General features: G+C 40.8%; 1 protein-coding gene across 2 annotated transcripts in view; it reads left to right on the forward strand.

Annotated features, from left to right (window-relative positions):
• The window catches only part of ABHD1 (abhydrolase domain containing 1), a 161,825-nt gene extending 146,078 nt beyond the window's left edge, over positions 1 to 15,747 (forward strand). For both annotated transcript variants that reach the window (XM_063441839.1, XM_063441840.1), the window contains one exon: positions 15,527 to 15,747. In XM_063441839.1, the coding sequence (XP_063297909.1) occupies positions 15,527 to 15,726 (200 nt within the window). In that variant the 3' untranslated portion in view covers positions 15,727 to 15,747. The remainder of the gene's footprint in view (positions 1 to 15,526) is intronic.
• Positions 15,748 to 20,763: the final 5,016 nt, after the last annotated feature.

The raw sequence follows: 20,763 nt of genomic DNA on the forward strand, positions 1-20,763 counted from the left end.
TCAGCGAAACGTTCTACAAAGTAATAGCAATCCGATCGGGAACAATCTGCACGTTTTGGTATATTTTTGTCAATGTAGTGTAAAAACTGTGGGAGGAGTTAGGGTGGCAAATTTGGCTATAATAAGAATAATAAGAATAATAATAATAATATATATGTGAGATAACATTAAGTGGTCTTGCTATGCAAGAACACTTAATAACTAGAAAAGCTACAATTTCTGGGGAAATTGTGAAGTGTTCTTGCCTCCACCAGTAGTATACAACTGGAGTGGGCGGAGTAACTGTTATTATTTATTTATATAGCACATTTAATTGCAACGTTGTTGCACAGTTACATTAAAACATACAGTTATAAAAACATTAGCAGGTGCAAATGGCCCTGTCTATGACATCACTTGCTGCTGCAGCCTGGCACAGGTCAGAGTATTTTTGCGGTTGCCATCTTCAAATGGTCATATTTTAAAAACTATAAGGACTATGGCTTAGCTGTTGACATTTTTAGTGTCAGCAGGGATAGCTGAACGTTTTGATATAAGATTTGTGTAGGTGGGCTTGAAAATGAGGGAGTGGTGGCAGTTTAGAAATCATGTCCTGATTTTTCAGCTTTTGCCAGCTCCCACTCTAGCTTTGCCATTCATTCCTATGGGACAAATTTCGCCACAAGAACGACGATATTCCGTGAACCATTCGGCGAAACGTTCCACAAAGTAATAGCAATCCGATCGGGAACAATCTGCACGTTTTGGTATATTTTTGTCTATGTAGTGTAAAACTGTGGGAGGAGTTAGGGTGGCAAATTTGGCTATAATAAGAATAATAATAATAATAATATATATGTGAGATAACATTAAGTGGTCTTGCTATGCAAGAACACTTAATAATAATATATATGTGAGATAACATTAAGTGGTCTTGCTATGCAAGAACAATTAATAACTAGAAAAGCTACAATTTCTGGGGAAATTGTGAAGTGTTCTTGCCTCCACCAGTAGTCTACAACTGGAGTGGGCGGAGTAACTGTTATTATTTATTTATATAGCTCATTTAATTGCAATGTTGTTGCCCAAAGTGCTTCACAGTTACATTAAAACATACAGTTATAAAAACATTAGCAGGTGCAAATGGCCCTGTCTATGACATCACTTGCTGCTGCAGCCTGGCACAGGTCAGAGTATTTTTGCGGTTGCCATCTTCAAATGGTCATATTTTAAAAACTATAAGGACTATGGCTTAGCTGTTGACATTTTTAGTGTCAGCAGGGATAGCTGAACGTTTTGATATAAGATTTGTGTAGGTGGGCTTGAAAATGAGGGAGTGGTGGCAGTTTAGAAATCATGTCCTGATTTTTCAGCTTTTGCCAGCTCCCACTCTAGCTTTGCCATTCATTCCTATGGGACAAATTTCGCCACAAGAACGACGATATTCCGAGAACCATTCAGCGAAATGTTCCACAAAGTAATAGCAACGCGATCGGGAACAATCTGCACGTTTTGGTATATTTTTGTCTATGTAGTGTAAAACTGTGGGAGGAGTTAGGGTGGCAAATTTGGCTATAATAAGAATAATAATAATAATAATATATATGTGAGATAACATTAAGTGGTCTTGCTATGCAAGAACACTTAATAATAATATATATGTGAGATAACATTAAGTGGTCTTGCTATGCAAGAACACTTAATAACTAGAAAAGCTACAATTTCTGGGGAAATTGTGAAGTGTTCTTGCCTCCACCAGTAGTCTACAACTGGAGTGGGCGGAGTAACTGTTATTATTTATTTATATAGCTCATTTAATTGCAATGTTGTTGCCCAAAGTGCTTCACAGTTACATTAAAACATACAGTTATAAAAACATTAGCAGGTGTAAAAGGCTTTGTCTATGACATCACTTGCTGCTGCAGCCTGGCACAGGTCAGAGTATTTTTGCGGTTGCCATCTTCAAATGGTCATATTTTAAAAACTATAAAGACTATGGCTTAGCTGTTGACATTTTTAGTGTCAGCAGGGATAGCTGAACGTTTTGATATAAGATTTGTGTAGGTGGGCTTGAAAATGAGGGAGTGGTGGCAGTTTAGAAATCATGTCCTGATTTTTCAGCTTTTGCCAGCTCCCACTCTAGCTTTGCCATTCATTCCTATGGGACAAATTTCGCCACAAGAACGACGATATTCCGAGAACCATTCAGCGAAATGTTCCACAAAGTAATAGCAACGCGATCGGGAACAATCTGCACGTTTTGGTAAATTTTTGTCTATGTAGTGTAAAAACTGTGGGAGGAGTTAGGGTGGCAAATTTGGCTATAATAAGAATAGTAATAATAACTAGAAAAGCTACAATTTCTGGGGAAATTGTGTGAAGTGTTCTTGCTTCCATCAGTAGTCTACAACTAGAGTGGACGGAGTAACTGTTAGTATTTATTTATATAGCACATTTAATTGCAACGTTGTTGCCCAAAGTGCTTCACAGTTACATTAAAACATACAGTTATAAAAAATTAGCAGGTGTAAAAGGCTTTGTCTATGACATCACTTGCTGCTGCAGCCTTGCACAGGTCAGAGTATTTTGGCGGTTGCCATCTTCAAACGGTCGTATTTTAAAAACTATAATTCCTACAGTGAAGAGCTTTATATTGTGAGAATCACAAGACCCAGACCTACATTTTGATGTATAGTATGTCTCTGAGATATTAACAATGAAGGCACAGTCGCAGTTTAGAAATTGCCCTTCAAATGTGAGCTTTGCAGAGTGGAGTTTCAATGAATGTCAATGGAAGGCGTGAGTTGCAAACAAATGGTCATATTGTGAAAACTATCAGGACTATGGCTTAGCCGTGGACATTTCTAGTGGCAGCAGGGATAGCTGAACGTTTTGATATAAGATTTGTGTAGGTGGGCCTGAAAATGAGGGAGTGGTGGCAGTTTAGAAATCATGTCCTGATTTTTCAGCTTTTGCCAGCTCCCACTCTAGCTTTGCCATTCATTCCTATGGGACAAATTTCGCCACAAGAACGACGATATTCCGTGAACCATTCAGCGAAACGTTCTACAAAGTAATAGCAATCCGATCGGGAACAATCTGCACGTTTTGGTATATTTTTGTCAATGTAGTGTAAAAACTGTGGGAGGAGTTAGGGTGGCAAATTTGGCTATAATAAGAATAATAAGAATAATAATAATAATATATATGTGAGATAACATTAAGTGGTCTTGCTATGCAAGAACACTTAATAACTAGAAAAGCTACAATTTCTGGGGAAATTGTGAAGTGTTCTTGCCTCCACCAGTAGTATACAACTGGAGTGGGCGGAGTAACTGTTATTATTTATTTATATAGCACATTTAATTGCAACGTTGTTGCACAGTTACATTAAAACATACAGTTATAAAAACATTAGCAGGTGCAAATGGCCCTGTCTATGACATCACTTGCTGCTGCAGCCTGGCACAGGTCAGAGTATTTTTGCGGTTGCCATCTTCAAATGGTCATATTTTAAAAACTATAAGGACTATGGCTTAGCTGTTGACATTTTTAGTGTCAGCAGGGATAGCTGAACGTTTTGATATAAGATTTGTGTAGGTGGGCTTGAAAATGAGGGAGTGGTGGCAGTTTAGAAATCATGTCCTGATTTTTCAGCTTTTGCCAGCTCCCACTCTAGCTTTGCCATTCATTCCTATGGGACAAATTTCGCCACAAGAACGACGATATTCCGTGAACCATTCGGCGAAACGTTCCACAAAGTAATAGCAATCCGATCGGGAACAATCTGCACGTTTTGGTATATTTTTGTCTATGTAGTGTAAAACTGTGGGAGGAGTTAGGGTGGCAAATTTGGCTATAATAATAATAATAATAATAATAATATATATGTGAGATAACATTAAGTGGTCTTGCTATGCAAGAACACTTAATAATAATATATATGTGAGATAACATTAAGTGGTCTTGCTATGCAAGAACAATTAATAACTAGAAAAGCTACAATTTCTGGGGAAATTGTGAAGTGTTCTTGCCTCCACCAGTAGTCTACAACTGGAGTGGGCGGAGTAACTGTTATTATTTATTTATATAGCTCATTTAATTGCAATGTTGTTGCCCAAAGTGCTTCACAGTTACATTAAAACATACAGTTATAAAAACATTAGCAGGTGCAAATGGCCCTGTCTATGACATCACTTGCTGCTGCAGCCTGGCACAGGTCAGAGTATTTTTGCGGTTGCCATCTTCAAATGGTCATATTTTAAAAACTATAAGGACTATGGCTTAGCTGTTGACATTTTTAGTGTCAGCAGGGATAGCTGAACGTTTTGATATAAGATTTGTGTAGGTGGGCTTGAAAATGAGGGAGTGGTGGCAGTTTAGAAATCATGTCCTGATTTTTCAGCTTTTGCCAGCTCCCACTCTAGCTTTGCCATTCATTCCTATGGGACAAATTTCGCCACAAGAACGACGATATTCCGAGAACCATTCAGCGAAATGTTCCACAAAGTAATAGCAACGCGATCGGGAACAATCTGCACGTTTTGGTAAATTTTTGTCTATGTAGTGTAAAAACTGTGGGAGGAGTTAGGGTGGCAAATTTGGCTATAATAAGAATAGTAATAATAACTAGAAAAGCTACAATTTCTGGGGAAATTGTGTGAAGTGTTCTTGCCTCCATCAGTAGTCTACAACTAGAGTGGACGGAGTAACTGTTAGTATTTATTTATATAGCACATTTAATTGCAACGTTGTTGCCCAAAGTGCTTCACAGTTACATTAAAACATACAGTTATAAAAAATTAGCAGGTGTAAAAGGCTTTGTCTATGACATCACTTGCTGCTGCAGCCTTGCACAGGTCAGAGTATTTTGGCGGTTGCCATCTTCAAACGGTCGTATTTTAAAAACTATAATTCCTACAGTGAAGAGCTTTATATTGTGAGAATCACAAGACCCAGACCTACATTTTGATGTATAGTATGTCTCTGAGATATTAACAATGAAGGCACAGTCGCAGTTTAGAAATTGCCCTTCAAATGTGAGCTTTGCAGAGTGGAGTTTCAATGAATGTCAATGGAAGGCGTGAGTTGCAAACAAATGGTCATATTGTGAAAACTATCAGGACTATGGCTTAGCCGTGGACATTTCTAGTGGCAGCAGGGATAGCTGAACGTTTTGATATAAGATTTGTGTAGGTGGGCCTGAAAATGAGGGAGTGGTGGCAGTTTAGAAATCATGTCCTGATTTTTCAGCTTTTGCCAGCTCCCACTCTAGCTTTGCCATTCATTCCTATGGGACAAATTTCGCCACAAGAACGACGATATTCCGTGAACCATTCAGCGAAACGTTCTACAAAGTAATAGCAATCCGATCGGGAACAATCTGCACGTTTTGGTATATTTTTGTCAATGTAGTGTAAAAACTGTGGGAGGAGTTAGGGTGGCAAATTTGGCTATAATAAGAATAATAAGAATAATAATAATAATATATATGTGAGATAACATTAAGTGGTCTTGCTATGCAAGAACACTTAATAACTAGAAAAGCTACAATTTCTGGGGAAATTGTGAAGTGTTCTTGCCTCCACCAGTAGTATACAACTGGAGTGGGCGGAGTAACTGTTATTATTTATTTATATAGCACATTTAATTGCAACGTTGTTGCACAGTTACATTAAAACATACAGTTATAAAAACATTAGCAGGTGCAAATGGCCCTGTCTATGACATCACTTGCTGCTGCAGCCTGGCACAGGTCAGAGTATTTTTGCGGTTGCCATCTTCAAATGGTCATATTTTAAAAACTATAAGGACTATGGCTTAGCTGTTGACATTTTTAGTGTCAGCAGGGATAGCTGAACGTTTTGATATAAGATTTGTGTAGGTGGGCTTGAAAATGAGGGAGTGGTGGCAGTTTAGAAATCATGTCCTGATTTTTCAGCTTTTGCCAGCTCCCACTCTAGCTTTGCCATTCATTCCTATGGGACAAATTTCGCCACAAGAACGACGATATTCCGTGAACCATTCGGCGAAACGTTCCACAAAGTAATAGCAATCCGATCGGGAACAATCTGCACGTTTTGGTATATTTTTGTCTATGTAGTGTAAAACTGTGGGAGGAGTTAGGGTGGCAAATTTGGCTATAATAAGAATAATAATAATAATAATAATATATATGTGAGATAACATTAAGTGGTCTTGCTATGCAAGAACACTTAATAATAATATATATGTGAGATAACATTAAGTGGTCTTGCTATGCAAGAACACTTAATAACTAGAAAAGCTACAATTTCTGGGGAAATTGTGAAGTGTTCTTGCCTCCACCAGTAGTCTACAACTGGAGTGGGCGGAGTAACTGTTATTATTTATTTATATAGCTCATTTAATTGCAATGTTGTTGCCCAAAGTGCTTCACAGTTACATTAAAACATACAGTTATAAAAACATTAGCAGGTGTAAAAGGCTTTGTCTATGACATCACTTGCTGCTGCAGCCTGGCACAGGTCAGAGTATTTTTGCGGTTGCCATCTTCAAATGGTCATATTTTAAAAACTATAAAGACTATGGCTTAGCTGTTGACATTTTTAGTGTCAGCAGGGATAGCTGAACGTTTTGATATAAGATTTGTGTAGGTGGGCTTGAAAATGAGGGAGTGGTGGCAGTTTAGAAATCATGTCCTGATTTTTCAGCTTTTGCCAGCTCCCACTCTAGCTTTGCCATTCATTCCTATGGGACAAATTTCGCCACAAGAACGACGATATTCCGAGAACCATTCAGCGAAATGTTCCACAAAGTAATAGCAACGCGATCGGGAACAATCTGCACGTTTTGGTAAATTTTTGTCTATGTAGTGTAAAAACTGTGGGAGGAGTTAGGGTGGCAAATTTGGCTATAATAAGAATAGTAATAATAACTAGAAAAGCTACAATTTCTGGGGAAATTGTGTGAAGTGTTCTTGCTTCCATCAGTAGTCTACAACTAGAGTGGACGGAGTAACTGTTAGTATTTATTTATATAGCACATTTAATTGCAACGTTGTTGCCCAAAGTGCTTCACAGTTACATTAAAACATACAGTTATAAAAAATTAGCAGGTGTAAAAGGCTTTGTCTATGACATCACTTGCTGCTGCAGCCTTGCACAGGTCAGAGTATTTTGGCGGTTGCCATCTTCAAACGGTCGTATTTTAAAAACTATAATTCCTACAGTGAAGAGCTTTATATTGTGAGAATCACAAGACCCAGACCTACATTTTGATGTATAGTATGTCTCTGAGATATTAACAATGAAGGCACAGTCGCAGTTTAGAAATTGCCCTTCAAATGTGAGCTTTGCAGAGTGGAGTTTCAATGAATGTCAATGGAAGGCGTGAGTTGCAAACAAATGGTCATATTGTGAAAACTATCAGGACTATGGCTTAGCCGTGGACATTTCTAGTGGCAGCAGGGATAGCTGAACGTTTTGATATAAGATTTGTGTAGGTGGGCCTGAAAATGAGGGAGTGGTGGCAGTTTAGAAATCATGTCCTGATTTTTCAGCTTTTGCCAGCTCCCACTCTAGCTTTGCCATTCATTCCTATGGGACAAATTTCGCCACAAGAACGACGATATTCCGTGAACCATTCAGCGAAACGTTCTACAAAGTAATAGCAATCCGATCGGGAACAATCTGCACGTTTTGGTATATTTTTGTCAATGTAGTGTAAAAACTGTGGGAGGAGTTAGGGTGGCAAATTTGGCTATAATAAGAATAATAAGAATAATAATAATAATATATATGTGAGATAACATTAAGTGGTCTTGCTATGCAAGAACACTTAATAACTAGAAAAGCTACAATTTCTGGGGAAATTGTGTGAAGTGTTCTTGCCTCCATCAGTAGTCTACAACTAGAGTGGGCGGAGTAACTGTTAGTATTTATTTATATAGCACATTTAATTGCAATGTTGTTGCCCAAAGTGCTTCACAGTTACATTAAAACATACAGTTATAAAAAATTAGCAGGTGTAAAAGGCTTTGTCTATGACATCACTTGCTGCTGCAGCCTTGCACAGGTCAGAGTATTTTGGCGGTTGCCATCTTCAAACGGTCGTATTTTAAAAACTATAATTCCTACAGTGAAGAGCTTTATATTGTGAGAATCACAAGACCCAGACCTACATTTTGATGTATAGTATGTCTCTGAGATATTAACAATGAAGGCACAGTCGCAGTTTAGAAATTGCCCTTCAAATGTGAGCTTTGCAGAGTGGAGTTTCAATGAATGTCAATGGAAGGCGTGAGTTGCAAACAAATGGTCATATTGTGAAAACTATCAGGACTATGGCTTAGCCGTGGACATTTTTAGTGGCAGCATGGATAGCTGAACGTTTTGATATAAGATTTGTGTAGGTGGGCTTGAAAATGAGGGAGTGGTGGTAGTTTAGAAATCATGTCCTGATTTTTCAGCTTTTACCAGCTCCCACTCTAGCTTTGCCATTCATTCCTATGGGACAAATTTCGCCACAAGAACGACGATATTCCGAGAACCATTCGGCGAAACGTTCCACAAAGTAATAGCAATCCGATCGGGAACAATCTGCACGTTTTGGTATATTTTTGTCTATGTAGTGTAAAAACTGTGGGAGGAGTTAGGGTGGCAAATTTGGCTATAATAATAATAATAATATATATGTGAGATAACAGTAAGTGGTCTTGCTATGCAAGAACACTTAATAATAATAATAATAATATATATGTGAGATAACATTAAGTGGTCTTGCTATGCAAGAACACTTAACTAGAAAAGCTACAATTTCTGGAGAAATTGTGTGAAGTGTTCTTGCCTCCACCAGTAGTCTACAACTGGAGTGGGCGGAGTAACTGTTATTATTTATTTATATAGCACATTTAATTGCAACGTTGTTGCCCAAAGTGCTTCACAGCTACATTAAAACATACAGTTATAAAAACATTAGCAGGTGCAAAAGGCCCTGTCTATGACATCACTTGCTGCTGCAGCCTGGCACAGGTCAGAGTATTTTTGCGGTTGCCATCTTCAAACGGTCGTATTTTAAAAACTATACATCCTACAGTGAAGAGCTTTATATTGTGAGAATCACAAGACCCATACCTACATTTTGATGCATAATATGCCTCTGCAATATTAAAAATGAAGGCACAGTCGCAGTTTAGAAATTGCCCTTCAAATGTGAGATTTGCAGAGTGGAGTTTCAATGAATGTCAATGGGAGGCGTTGTTGTGGACAGAAGAATTAAACCAAAATAGCTACTTACTAATGTCTATTTATTCTGTGTTCACTATGTTAAAACTGGCTGCTAGAGTAAATATTCCCTTCCCCCTTTATGTGTTCAGTCACTATTTCCTCTGCAAGTTTCTTGTTACACATTCTGTTACACATTCTTGTGTTAATAGTTAGCCTCCCTTTCTAACTCCTCCCCCACTTCCTTTGTGCCAATTCCACGTGTAACAAAATGGAGAATCACTGTTAAAGTAACAAAGAAACTACTCACTTCCCCTGTCTTCATGTATCCAAGCCAGAGCTGGAATATGGGGGGAAGAGCTCTGTAATGATGACATCACATCCTGTAGGGTGGGACCCTTTTTGACTGTTAACCAATTGTTGAATTGATATTGTATGTTTAAACTGTGACGTATTTTTGCTTTAAGAAGGAGACCCCCCTCTGGGGAATAAAGCATTCCTTAGTATTTCACTGATCAGAAACTTTGTCTCCGGTGTGAATTACTTCTAGGGAAAGCGTGCACGCATTCATCAATCAATCTGGAAGGTGTAGATAGACAAATAATCAAAGTTTTCTTTGATCCAAAACAGCGTGAGTTGCAAACAAATGGTCATATTGTGAAAACTATAAGGACTATGGCTTAGCCATGGACATTTTTAGTGTCAGCAGGGATAGCTGAACGTTTTGATATAAGATTTGTGTAGGTGGGCCTGAAAATGAGGGAGTGGTGGCAGTTTAGAAATCATGTCCTGATTTTTCAGCTGTTGCCAGCTCCCACTCTAGCTTTGCCATTCATTCCTATGGGACAAATTTCGCCACAAGAACGACGATATTCCGTGAACCATTCGGCGAAACGTTCCACAAAGTAATAGCAATCCGATCGGGAACAATCTGCACGTTTTGGTAAATTTTCGTCTATGTAGTATAAAAACTGTGGGAGGAGTTAGGGTGGCAAATTTGGCTATAATAATAATAATAATATATATGTGAGATAACATTAAGTGGTCTTGCTATGCAAGAACACTTAATAATAATAATAATAATAATATATATGTGAGATAACAGTAAGTGGTCTTGCTATGCAAGAACACTTAATAATAATATATATGTGAGATAACAGTAAGTGGTCTTGCTATGCAAGAACACTTAACTAGAAAAGCTACAATTTCTGGGGAAATTGTGAAGTGTTCTTGCCTCCACCAGTAGTCTACAACTGGAGTGGGCGGAGTAACTGTTATTATTTATTTATATAGCACATTTAATTGCAACGTTGTTGCCCAAGGTGCTTCACAGTTACATTAAAACATACAGTTATAAAAACATTAGCAGGTGCAAAAGGCTTTGTCAATGACATCACTTGCTGCTGCAGCCTTGCACAGGTCAGAGCATTTTGTTGGTTGCCATCTTCAAACGGTCGTATTTTAAAAACTATAAATCCTACAGCGAAGAGCTTTTACATTGTGAGAATCACAAGACCCTGACCTACATTTTGATGCATAGTACGTCTCTGACGTATTAAAAATTAAGGCTCAGTCGCAGTTTAGAAATTGTCCTTCAGGTTTGAGGTGGCTAGAGTGGAGTTTCAATGAATGTCAATAGACGGCGTGAGCTGCAAACAAATGGTCATATTGTGAAAACTATCATTTTTAGTTGCAGCAGGGATAGTTGAACGTTTTGATATAAGATTTGTGTAGGTGGGCTTGAAAATGAGGGAGTGGTGGCAGTTTAGAAAGCATGTCCTGATTATACAGCTTTTGCCAGCTCCCACTGAAGTTTTGAACATTTTGCCATTCATTCCTATGGGACAAATTTCGCCACAAGAACGACGATATTCCGTGAACCATTCGGCGAAATGTTCCACAAAGTAATAGCAATCCAATCGGGAACAATCCGCAAGTTTCGGTATATTTCTGTCTATGTAGTGTAAAAACTGTGGGAGGAGTTAGGGTGGTAAATTTGGCTATTATAAGAATAATATAAATGTGAGATAACATTAAGTGGTCTTGCTATGCGGCCCTGAAAGGCAAAACCCCACTAGAATTCGAGGGCGCAAAACTATTGTTTTTTCAAGACTTAACCAGGGTCACATTACTCAGACGCAAATCCTTTGGCCTGGTGACGACTACCCTACGTAAAGCGAACATATCATACCGATGGGGTAACACCGGCTCCTTACTTGTTCGTCATGCTGGGACCACCCACAACCTTACCTCCCCAATGGGACCCCCGACCTTCTTGTCCACACTGGGACTTCATCTGCAGACGATACCCAAAACACTAAATGGGGAACTACAGCCAGCACCTCAACCAAACCAGCGGCGAAGAACCAGCAGCCCCTGAATACCTGAACCCATGCTGGGACTGAGACGCACTAGCCTCTGTTCAGTCATAAGGCTATTCACCACACGCTGACCAAACTAACGACCTTGATCTTCAAACAACAATTGAGAGGCTACAGCCTCATGTTATTTTGTTATACTGCTCATGTTATTTTGCGCATGTATCTCTATTACTTCATACTCACACATACGAGGTATCACAAACACTTGACCGTAACCATAACCCCCGAACACGAACACACCCCGCTTGCCCAGCAAGCAACTGGCCCGAAATCCCTAGGCACTCCGAAGATAAATGGTGACTTAAATGCCCCCCCCCGCCGCCCTCTCCAGGTCAGGGGCAACAACATGCATGCCAGACTACATCAGAGACACGCACCAGACCAACATCCATGCACACATGTCAAGCGCACCACACACAGTACCCAGAAGGTACAAACACCCTGGCACCACGATACAAACGTGAGACTGCACTTGTGTAGACTCCTAGCCAACATGGTATCCCCCTGCGCCACGCAGGAGCGTACCCCACACCACACGCCTGTAGTATCCCGGGAACGCAACACAAACCAACTACCAGCCTGCTAACATCCAACCAATCCCGGGCCTGTCCCCTACCATGGTCACAACAAAAATGTGCTCATTAAATGCATTTCACTGTATAACTTGAAACAAACCATAAATGCTATGTGAATAATTGTAACCGTACTATACATGAAAACTGAAAATCAAACAAAATGCCTAACGTACCTTTCCTGTACAACTGAGCACAACTCAATCCCATCTCCACAACAGATGTCTCTGAGAACGCTGATGCTGAACATTCCCACGATGATAAACCTGATCTAGGTGAAGATCCCCTTCTTTTGTGTCTCTTACCAGTAGATTCCTGCGCAAAAGCCAGAATACTTGGCCTCACTGTCTCTTTAAAAGACTCAAAGGTTTGGGCCAAATTGACTTGAAACCATGAAAGAAAAGACTGCATATCCTCTTGTTGTTTTTTGTTTTCAAGAGACTCAGCTGAACATATGTTACAAATCTTCCTTTTACGTCTTATCAGGAGATGCAGTATTAGACATTCTGAAAATAAAATATTAAATTCAGTATAGAAAATACAAACTAAATAGAGAGATATTTTCAAAGTAGAGATATAAAAACCTCACCTCAAAAACATCAGTCGTGTGAGGAACTGGTGACACGGCAGACCCAATCTGAACAGCACCATGCTAACAGGAGGGTCTAGCACAGCTTAAATAGTGTTAGACAATACCCTGGTATAAATAGTGCCACCCCTCTCCCTGGTATTAATAGTACCTCTCCTCTCGATGGTAGGATGTCCAGTTGTAGTGCACTAAATAGTTCATGTATATTCATAACTGTGCGGTCATGGTGTCCTCCAGCTCTGAGGCTCATTAGTTATATAATTCAGGGAGCTAGTTATTTAATTCACGAGGCAGAAGGGGCAATTTCACAAACCTGAATTTGAGATCCAAGCCGTCCTCTTTATGATTGAATCAGGTGTACTGGATCAAAGGAAGTTACATTGATGATCTACATCCGAGCTCAAAATTTTAAGTCAAAGGTGTCAAAGTTACTTGCCATTGCAAGCCTAGTGGCAAGTGGCTAGCGGGTGAGTGAAAATTGTGTGTTCTGATTGTAAACCACCCTGTTCTCTCTATCAGACTGTGAAGACACCTCTCCTCCATGCCTTATGGTAGGCATTAGGGAGGTGGATGGAAAGTTTAAACAGAATGAATGAAAGAGCATAATGATAACCAATTGACTCAGCATTCAATTAAAAAATAAAGTGTGGATTTTTTACTGTTGCAAGGCTTGTCTGAAACTGTTCGAAATTACATAATTGTGCAATTTTATTTCATTCTGACGCTTCTAGCAACAAGGTTATTTATTCAATGATCGGTGAAATAACATTACATTATTATTTTTTTGCCATGTTTTTTTAAGGCTGAAGAAAGATTTTCTGTTCTGATACTGATAGGTAAATACTGTAGAGGTATTTAGATATTATTGGGATATATTAGATGGTTTGGAACAAATGGAAGGGGTCATACGCCACGATCCTACCCAGTTACAGTATTACCCTCTAACCCACTGAATGCGTAATGAAGAGACCACTGCCAGACCAATACTAGTTAACAGTCTAAGAGTCTGCATTTTAATAATAATTTATTTGATTACTTGCAGGGCTCTCACAGATTGTGCTGCTCTGGTACTTCACTAGGCAATGCTTGTGTGGCGGGCGGCCTGGCACCACGCCTGGGTGCCTCTGCCAATCGATGCTTCCTAGTGCTCACAGAGTACTTCTAAGCACTCCACCAGACACCATGCACTGTAGTCCCCACTTCCAGCGTTACAGCTTGGTTGGGGTCTCGCCATCCTTCACCCACCCTGGACCAAAAACCAGGATCCAGCTTCCAGTGGGTAGACCTCTCCTCCAAGAGAGTGTAGCAATATGGTCTTAAAAGAGCAAGTGATTATAACTCAAGGGGAGTATAATGATATAGCAATACCCAGAGTAGATACAGACTTTTCCCCCAAACATGAGATGAGACTCTATGTTTAGGGTAAGCAGGAACACGCTTAATGGCAACCACAACTGGCCTTATATGCAGGTCCCCGTGCAAGGGGCAATACCCCGTGGAGAGTATAGTAAAAACATACACACGATTACATTGGCTCTCAGGTCCAGGACACTCCCATACCAAATAGGTTAATACCTCCCCTGTGCCTGAGAGATAATTGAGTCAGGAACTGCACTAAACTCAATTATCTCCAGGGACAGAAAACACACATTTTAACAACCTCCCGAAAGTACCCCCAAAACACATGTCAATCCCACAAAAGTTACATCTCCTGATAGCCCTGATCTGGGGGAACAACATATCCCAAAAAATCACCCAGATCGGCTCAGGATTTCCATGGAGGCCATAATTTGACCGGCAGCACATGAGGCTCCTGCCCAAAAGAGTTCCATGAAATCAGGCTGAGCGGTCGGTCTCTTTCGTGAGTTCACAATACAACAGAAATACGAATGCAACCAGTTCATATGTATACTTAGTTTGTGTCTCTTGTTCGGGAGCTTGTTTCCACCAAACGCCTCTCTTCTCAAGTGATTCCAGCCGAACGTACGAAGAGATGGAAGTCCCAGCGGTATTCGCACCATCCAGTGTCCAATTATAGTTGCATGCACTCGACGACCAAACAGCGCTGTATGTGTTTGTGGCTACAGATGGCGCTGCCACATGTTTGCACGTACGAATGGCGACCACCCAGCTGATCACCAATTTGGTTGCGGTTAAACATAAGTCAGGGAGGTTAATGGGCTGCACACTCCACTTGCGGGTGGTCTGACTGTTTGGTAGTTTGTTCGGTATACGAACACAAACAACTAATCCGTTCGGAAAGGTCCGTATACCGAACCATATAAGTCCACCTTTAACCAAGGTGTACCCGCTCATAGTCCTTGGGCAGGATGCTGGCAAGCAGGCTCCTCCAAAAGCCCGTGGCTTTTACAGCTTAATTTAGCACGTGGCAGAAAATATCACTATTTTATCTACCATAGCAGCCAGTGAATCACAACTCACACAGGAAACCATTTAATAACAAAAGGACCATGCTCTGATAAAAAAAAGGCAGAGGAGGCACCAGCAATCATCAAATCACAGATATAACTGCTAACCTCAGCTGTCGGGCTTTTCCTCTGCATTGGTGCACCTTTGTCAACCATGTCTCTCTCAAAATGGTGACCTTGCTCTCTATGCTCCCACTGCATCTGTTTTATTAATTTACAAGGGTCTGCTCTCAGTGTTTCAATAGATTATAATATGTGCCTAATTATGTTTATATCTGCAGTCTGTCTAATATTACTCTAGATCATGCACCTGGTATACGATCCAAAATAGCCCCCTGACCTTCCTGCTGCTAATTTATGGTTTCTTTTGCAGCTCTTCCTGTGGATCAGGTTTCTCATCACCCCAATGTGGCTATACTGATCACGAGTCGCGGGGGGCACATTGGTTTTCTGGAAGGGCTTTTCCCAAACCAGCAGAGATACATGAATCGTGTTTTCAGCCAGTTTGCAAAGGCAGTTCTGCAGCACAGCAAGGACCTTGGTGGAGGAGACGCAAGAAACGAACATCATTAATAAATTCATATTAACAAGTCATGAGTCAAGTGTCCCATGCACCCACATGTACTAAAGGCTGGTATCCTGAAGAATGAGGCTCATAGCAGGAGCTCTCTTTAACACCATCCATAAATAAATTGGGAATTAAATAACATCAAACGTGACATCCTAGGAACCGTTATCACTCCTAAAACATGGTTATTCACTGAAGTGTGAATTGTCAGGAATTCAAAATAAATTTAAAACTGTAGGCCACGATAGTAGAAAAGGATAAATCTGCAATTTTGGCACAGAATATACAATTCACATTAATGTCCCCGGCCAATGGATTTCATCCAAGAAAGGTTGAAACTGATGGTTTAGGGCATTTTGGTCGCATGCATTTTGGTCGCATGCATTTTGGTCGAGGCAATCTGGTCGCCATGCATTTTGGTCGCATGGCATTGTGATTGCATGGATTTTTGACCGCAAGACACACAAGCACCACAGAAGCCTGCATATTCACGCATACCCGCACAGCTGTGGCACTCCCAGGAAACAGGCGCAAGACGCACTCCGGTCGAGTATGACCCACCAACTACCTTGAAGCCTGCACCAAGGACCTGTACCTGGAGGACACCCAGTGACCCCACCCCCATGCCCCAACTCCACAACGCGACAGATCGCACCCTGATACGGAAGCACAACAGGTACCGTACCCATACTCACCCAACAAACAGGAGAAATTATGGGAGCGGACCTCAATTGCTGCATCCAGCAGTGGGACTGTGGGACTCTGTAGCCATCTTAGGTAGTGCACAGGGACGATCCCCACTCATGGGAAAAAGCTAACCCTAACCCTAACCCTAAGATAGTGACACCTTATATTACCCAAATGACACCTTATATCAAAATGCGGCCAAAATGAATGGCGACCAAATTGCATGCGATCAAAATGCATGCGATCAAAATGGTTGATACCGAAACTGATATATCTAACAAATAACTGCTTTCTGTATACTTCCACAGGGGCCAAACTGTGTCTACCCCAGTAAGTGGCAAAGTCAGTTGTGACTACTAACCATGGGATGGAGCTAGTGGGCCCCTGGCAACACAACCACTATAGTAAGCTCTACTGGTTTGTAGCTTAGAGCTCCTCTATAAGTCCTTTTACCTTGATATGATTAATCGTATACCTTCTCCCCCCGAGCTATACATATTAATGGCTTTCAGGCTATGTTTTATCATATCCCCCTCTCCCTTCTCCCCCCAAGGGCTATACATATTAATGGCTTTCAGTCTGTGTTTTATCATATACCCCTCTCCCTTCTTCCTCTGAGCTATACATATTAATGGCTTTCAGTCTATTTTATCATATCCCCCTCACCCTTCTCCCCCGAGCTATACATATTAATGTCTTTCAGTCTGTTTTATCATATCCCCCTCTCTCCCTTCTTCCCCCCGAGCTTTACATATTAATGACTTTCATTCTGTTTTGTCACATCCCCTTCTCCCCCCCGAGCTATACATATTAATGGCTTTCAGTCTGTTTTATCATATCCTCCTTTCCCTTCTCCCCCCGAGCTATACATATTAATGGCTTTCCGTCTGTTTTATCATATCCCCCTCTGCCTTCTCCCCTCCGAGCTATACATATTAATGGCTTTCAGTCTATGTTTTATCATATTCCTCTCTCCCTTCTCCCTTCTCCCTTCCGAGTTATACATATTAATAGCTTTGAGTCTGTTTTATCATATCCCCCTCTCCCTTCTCCCCCCAAGCTATACATATTAATGGCTTTCAGTCTGTTTTATCATATTCCCTTCTCCCTTCTCCACCCCGAGCTATACATATTAATGGCTTTCAGCCTCTTCTATCATATCCCACTCTGCCTTCTACCCCCCGAGCTATACATATTAATGGCTTTCAGTCTGTTTTATCATTTCCCCCTCTCCCTTCTCCCCCCCGAGCTATACATATTATTGGCTTTTAGTCTGTTTTATCATTTCCCCCTCTCCCTTCTCCCCTCCGAGCTATACATATTATTGGCTTTCAGTCTGTTTTATCATTTCCCCCTCTCCCTTCTCCCCCCCGAGCTATACATATTATTGGCTTTTAGTCTGTTTTATCATTTCCCCCTCTCCCTTCTCCCCCCCGAGCTATACATATTATTGGCTTTTAGTCTGTTTTATCATTTCCCCCTCTCCCTTCTCCCCTCCGAGCTATACATATTAATGGCTTTCAGTCTCTTTTATCATATCCCACTCTGTCTTCTACCCCCCGAGCTATACATATTAATGGCTTTCTGTCTGTTTTATCATATCCCCCTCTCCCTTCTCCCCTCCGAGCTATACATATTAATGGCTTTCAGTCTGTTTTATCATATCCCCCTCCCCCCCCCCCGAGCTATACATATTAATGGCTTTCAGTCTGTTTTATCATATCCCCCTTCTGCCTTCTCCCCCCCGAGCTATACATATTAATGGCTTTCAGTCTGTTTTATCATATCCCCCTCTCCCTTCTCCCCCGAGCTATACATATTAATGGTTTTCAGTCTGTTTTATCATATCCCCCTCTCCCTTCTCCCCCCCGAGCTATATATATTAATGGCTTTCAGTCTGTTTTATCATATCCCCCTCTCCCTTCTCCCCCCGAGCTATACATATTAATGGCTTTCAGTCTGTTTTATCATATCCCCCTCTCCCTTCTCCCCCGATCTATACATATTAATGGCTTTCAGTCTGTTTTATCATATCCCCCTCTCCCTTCTCCCCCCCGAGCTATACATATTAATGGCTTTCAGTCTGTTTTATCATACCCCCCTCTCCCTTCCCCCCCCCCCCCCGAGCTATACATATTAATGGCTTTCAGTCTGTTTTATCATTTCCCCCTCTCCCTCTCCCCCCCGAGCTATACATATTAATGGCTTTCAGTCTGTTTTATCATATCCCCCTCTCCCCTCTCCCCCCGAGATATACATATTAATGGCTTTCAGTCTGTTTTATCATATCCCCCTCTCCCTTCTCCCCCCCGAGCTATACATATTAATGGCTTTCAGTCTGTTTTATCATATCCCCCCCTCCCCCCCGAGCTATACATATTAATGGCTTTCAGTCTGTTTTCTCATATCCCCCTCTCCTTCTCCCCCCCCCCCCCCGAGCTATACATATTAATGGCTTTCAGTCTGTTTTATCATATCCCCCTCTCCCTTCTCCCCCCCGAGCTATACATATTAATGGCTTTCAGTCTGTTTTATCATATCCCCTTCTCCCTTCTCCCCCCGAGATATACATATTAATGGCTTTCAGTCTGTTTTATCATATCCCCTTCTCCCTTCTCCCCCCGAGCTATACATATTAATGGCTTTCAGTCTGTTTTATCATATCCCCCTCTCCCTTCTCTCCCCGAGCTATACATATTAATGGCTTTCAGTCTGTTTTATCATATCCTCCTCTCCCCCCTCTCCCCCCCGAGCTATACATATTAATGGCTTTCAGTCTGTTTTATCATATCCCCCTCTCCCTTCTCCCCCCCGAGCTATACATATTAATGGCTTTCAGTCTGTTTTATCATATCCCCCTCTCCCTTCTCCCCCCGAGCTATACATATTAATGGCTTTCAGTCTGTTTTATCATATCCCCCTCTCCCTTCTCCCCCCCGAGCTATACATATTAATGGCTTTCAGTCTGTTTTATCATATCCCCCTCTCCCTTCTCCCCCGAGCTATACATATTAATGGCTTTCAGTCTGTTTTATCATATCCCCCTCTCCCTTCTCCCCCCCTGAGCTATACATATTAATGGCTTTCAGTCTGTTTTATCATATCCCCCTCTCCCTTCTCCCCCCGAGCTATACATATTAATGGCTTTCAGTCTGTTTTATCATATCCCCCTCTCCCCTCTCCCCCCCCCCGAGCCATAGATATTGTCTTTCAAACTACAGAAAAGTATATATACGTTTAAATATCACCACAATGAATAATGTGTATAAGTGAAAAAATATATACTTATCTTAGCATTCAAGTAAGACAGCCTCCCAGGTCATCACCCAGATTGGATGACCTTTACACAGCAAAATACAAAACAACCAGAAATATTTGGGCTGCGGCTGAGAAGTCTAAAATTAAAAGACAAAAGTATACATAGTGTAAATCTATATTTGATATTAGGTAAGTGTTCATGAAATGCACTCACGAGATATAGATGAAAGATAGCGCTCTAGGGTGCCTCCCCCGATAATAATGGGGGGGCTGATGTCTTTCTCCACTTGCTCCAAAAGGATAGATGAAAAAACAGGACTTCCAGGATGGTGGAAAAAATAAAACGATTTTATTAAGGATGAAACATCACCCAGCAATAAAAATTAGAATACAGGGTTAAAATGAGGTCCTACGCGTTTCGTTCACAGTCTGGAACTTCCTCAGGGACCAAAAAATTAAAATTACATACAGAAGTAACAGAGTAAAAAATACAGCCTAATCCCACCCTCCCACCAGTCCCGTTTTATAGGGCTAACCCCTGAGTTGATTGGTGATAATCTGGGCGTCCTCCTCTGTTTCGTCCTTCATTGGTGGGGTAGTTGATCACATCCAGCTGATTTCTTTCGGTTCTAATTGTCGTCGAAATTCCCACGGTCTGTATCAGCCGAAAACCGGAAGTGGACCTTCACTTCCGCGTTCCACTGAATCATGCGTTCCAACAGAGGAGTTCAAGAGGTTGAAATATATGGTAATGTGGTCATCTAGTGGTCGCCAGGGGAACAGTCCCAGATAATAGATGTTGAACAATTATAAATCTATCAAGAAAAAACGTGATAATATCGGCAGCAACATGGAGAAATAGATTTATAAGACATAAATCACTTATACTAAAGTCCCCTATAGATATTAATATGAATTCAATTTATTTATAATTTAATATTAGAATAGCTTTGAATCATGATATATACGAATTAGAAAAATAGTACACACATCTACCGTAAATGAACTCTTTATATATAAACATATATTTATCCCAATGAAACACCCTTAATTGGATAATAAGAACAATTATTAACAGCTTTTTTTCCCCCGTTTGG

The sequence above is a fragment of the Pelobates fuscus genome, chromosome 2 (genome assembly GCF_036172605.1).
Source record: "Pelobates fuscus isolate aPelFus1 chromosome 2, aPelFus1.pri, whole genome shotgun sequence".
In the NCBI taxonomy this organism is placed as follows: Eukaryota; Metazoa; Chordata; class Amphibia; order Anura; family Pelobatidae; genus Pelobates; species Pelobates fuscus.